Source organism: Pterocles gutturalis, unplaced genomic scaffold (assembly GCF_000699245.1).
Source record: "Pterocles gutturalis isolate BGI_N339 unplaced genomic scaffold, ASM69924v1 scaffold822, whole genome shotgun sequence".
NCBI lineage: Eukaryota > Metazoa > Chordata > Aves > Pterocliformes > Pteroclidae > Pterocles > Pterocles gutturalis.
In genome coordinates, this window is record NW_010107561.1 from 21,378 (window position 1) to 25,401 (window position 4,024).

At 41.4% G+C, this 4,024-nt stretch overlaps 1 protein-coding gene across 1 annotated transcript; it reads left to right on the forward strand.

Moving 5' to 3' along the window:
- Nucleotides 1-207: 207 nt before the first annotated feature.
- PKIB (protein kinase (cAMP-dependent, catalytic) inhibitor beta) lies at nt 208-355 on the forward strand (the record flags this gene model as incomplete). The annotated part of the gene is made up of 1 exon (XM_010088120.1): nt 208-355. A coding segment is annotated over exon 1 (148 nt), but the record flags the coding sequence as incomplete, so codon positions are not given.
- Nucleotides 356-4,024: the final 3,669 nt, after the last annotated feature.

Sequence of the window (4,024 nt, forward strand, 5' to 3'; positions counted from 1 at the left end):
CAGGATTCTTTTATCTTCTTCTGGGGCACAAATAAAGCTTAAGCACTCAGTATTGAAATATATGGCTTTTAATAACAAAAGACCCATTGGCCAAAGCCTATGGCTATGGTATTGTTGAGCAGGTGATTAGCATCCATCTGAGCTACAGATGTTTTCTTTTTATGTTTATTACATATGCAGATGTTGCTATGAGGAAAGGAGTCAGCAATGACTGATGTGGAGCCTGTGGTCACAGATTTTGCAGCATCAGGACGGGCAGGCCGCCGGAACGCCTTACCAGATATTTTGGGCTCTCCTGCTGGTGCTGGGACTTCAGACCTGCCACACAAACTGGCTGAGCTCTCCGTGTCGGAAGGTAATGGCTGCACATTCAAGAAATGGACATTTTGATGCAGTTGTCCTTTGTTTTCTCCTTAAGACTTCTGCCACCATACAGTTTTGATGTCAATACTAATATTTATTTCATCATTTAGGATTAAATTCAGCCTTCCAAAGCAGTTACCACTTGTACCTCCTGATAAGTTAATTCTAACCCAAACTAAATCTGCCGTACCCACCCACGGATTCAGAGATTCAGTGTTCAGCAGCCTGGGGAAAGGTGCTGGGAACTGAATTCCAGTTCCCTTAAGAAAGAGCAAACACAGTTGCATTGCTGGGCAATCTTGGAAAACCACCATTCCAGCTATAAATTAGGGTCTCCTCCTGCATCAAGATAATAACTTGTCACAGGACAGCAAGCTGCGCTGTTAATCCCATTACAGCTATCCTAACTCAGGCATATACATTAAGAGTAGGGTTTACAGTGATTTACTACTGCTAGTAGGCTTTCAGCTTTGCTATCTGAGACCAGTGTCCTCTTTTGGCATGTCCTTTAATTTGATAAGGTGCTCTGTTGATTTAGCACAAGTCTAACCATTATCTGCTTTATATTTGAGTTCTTTTTTACTTTCAGGAGGATTTTCATATTCAGAAAAATCTTGTTTCTAATGCCTATGAAGTGAGAATCATAGGTTGGCACTGGGCATGGGTTACCCCTCCTTTTTTAGCTTCTGATTTGGAAGTAACTTTTTCTCCTCATGACCATCACTATTGCTCCTGTGACAGATGCCACCACAACTGGTGGATCCCACATCCAGGAACAGCAATGGTGTGGGTACAGCACAGCAGGAGGCAAGCCTGTGCTGAGGAGTGGAAGGTCCATGAATCTGAACTGAAGTAGGTTATAGGAGGGATTCCCAGGCTCCAAGGGTGCATATCCTGCTTGTACGTTTCCCAAAGCAGATAGAGGATGCTGAGTTTACAGCATCCTGAAGCACCATAAAGGCTGGGGGGGGGGGATGGTGAGGGAAGAATTCCTTCGATCACAAGTTGTTCTTGCTTTTGTGATTTAATTTATATTAATGTATTTGCGGTTCTGTAATTTAAACTAAACATGGGCCCATCGAAGGACTGCTGGGCAGGTAGAAAGAATATTTCCAGGAAGAGTGAAAAGGGACCAAATGACCACATCCTGGCTTGAACCTGGGAAACAGAGGAAAATAAGAATCTGAATGGGTGCTGGAAGGAGGCATCACTTTTGCAAAAGGAAGGCACAAATATTTATGAAGGAGAGAGAATGGACATAAAGAAAAAAGGGAAAGACAACAAGGTCAGATGCCCTCAGGCTGCAGGGCAGTAGTGAGGGGAACTGGAGGAATCTGGAAGAGCAGGTGGGAAGGATGGTGGGCACTGTGTCAGAGTACACTCAAAGTAAAGCTGGGGGCCCTGCGAGACCAGTTAAAACTCCTGTGTTTTGAGGAGAGATTTTTCCCTAAGAATATGAAAAGTATGTTCCTACAGATTTTTTCCTTCTGGTGTGTGCGACTGGAGCACTGGAATTCCATTCCAAAGTACAGACAGTCACTTAACATTTAATACTTTGGTTTTCAAATATTACGTTTTTTTTAAATTACAGATAGCTCTTCTGCCTAGCATGGTTCATGCACCACGACCAAGGGTCAGGCTCCAGAAGGACAGAACTGTTTCCCTTATCAAAGGGGAGGTGGATGGGAATTTATGATGATGTTAGATGGCCAGTCCAACTCACTGACATACTCATTGCTACATTATGTGTAACTAACCTTTGTATTGTTTAGAGCAGTGAACCTTGAGGGAGATGCACCATGTTAACCCTGTTAAACAAAGCACAAAAGAATACAACAGCTGTAGATAAGTTTCTTGTGCTTGTTTAATTTTGGCCTCTGGAAAGTTTAGTAGTTGGAAAGAATATATTTTTTAAAGCATGCAAAATTTGTCTCTTCAGCCTTTTTTCTTCCTCCCTGGATAAAAATAAACATGAAAGAGTGAAAGTCTTGTTAAAAGAAATGGTACAGCACAGCATAAAATAAGTACTTAGCCCTCCAGACAGAATAATTCTTCTCTGCTGCTGCCCATCCAGTGCATTTAGAAGAAAGGAAACACAGCTACATTAGTTTTAGAAAAATGTACCGATGCTTCCTTACAAATACAAGGACCAGCACTGCCAGGATTTGAAGAACAATTAAGAGCATGGAATTATCCTTTGCTTTTGTCATTGACATATAGCTCTGCCAGAGCGTGCCTGGAAGGAGCAGTTTCTGTTATCAGCAGTTTGCAGTAGTGATAATAGGAAATGAATACAGGATACAGTTAGGTCCACTCTGACTGCTTGGATGCTTTTCAGGGTTGGGAATTCCACAAGTATCGGATGGGAATTACAGCCTCATTGTGTTGTAAGTTAAAATTCTGATGAGGCAGCAAGCAAAACTAGCAGAATTCATCAAAATGGAAAGAAAGTTTGGAAGTTCAAATGCTGTGACAGGGAAACAGTTTGTGAAACATTTGGGGCTCTAACAGGCTCTTTTTGCCTGTTTCTGGCTTTAACAATAAGTTGTTAAAAAATGAAAGCCATTTCCAGCTCAAAACAAAGAAGCTGGATAAATGAGAAAAGTGGAGAAGGTGGAACATGTGGTTATATAATGTATGCTCTATTTTTTTTCTACCCTGAAAGATTCAGTGAAGATTATGGAAAATGGTGAGGAAGACTCTCCATCTTTCTTCAAATTTTGATAATGCTCCTTGGATGATACATTTTCTGTCTTTCTAGAATGCTGTCAGCCGCTGTCATAGTGAAAGGTCAGGAACAGAATTTACTAATACCTTTTGATTGACTTAGAAGAGAAAAGAGAGTTTGCTTTATTCTTTATGAATACACAAGGATCATAGTTTTGTGATAGAAATTTCTGTGTACTCTGCAAGCCGCACCAAATTAGTGTTCTCATGAGATGGACAGGAGGGATTTTGGCACCAGCTGTTTATCTCAGAGCCTGACTCTGAAATGAAGACCATCTGTATGTATCCTGTCTGATCATCCTCTGATGGTGCATAAGTTTTGGAGGGCTGAGACTTTACACCGGTTGTCTGGTGGGAGGCCATACTGGAACCCTGGTAAACCATGTTGATTGGTGTCACTGGTGATCCAGAGGTTGAAGAGGAGTCTGCAAGAAGTTTGAGAGCAAAGAGGCTATACTAGTCTCCCACATATGGTAATCTGTGTTAGGGCACCATTCTGAGAGTAACCTTTATTGTTTGCTGAACTTTTTCTAGGTGACTGTGTATAACTATCTTGATACGCTCAGCAGCTTAGCACCAGTTGCACATCTAAGTGCTACCAACTATGAGATTAGATTTCCTTTAACAAAATGTTTTCCTCTACCGTCTGCAAGACTCCACTAATATTAGACATCCAACCCCACACAGAAATAGCCAATAGAGGAGATTGCTCTGACTCCCTTTCCTCAACAGTGCTGTGCTAGGTAATGCTGAAGGGTGTCAAATAACGCAGTTCTTAATTTACCAGTATAAAACTTCGAAGCCTACAAACCTCTGAGCAGACTTACAACATCAAGTGGTTTCTGCCAAGAGCTTAATTGATGAATTGTGTACAGCAGTATATATTTGCTGTGATATGTAAAGACCAAGATCATAGAATCATAGAATGGTTTGG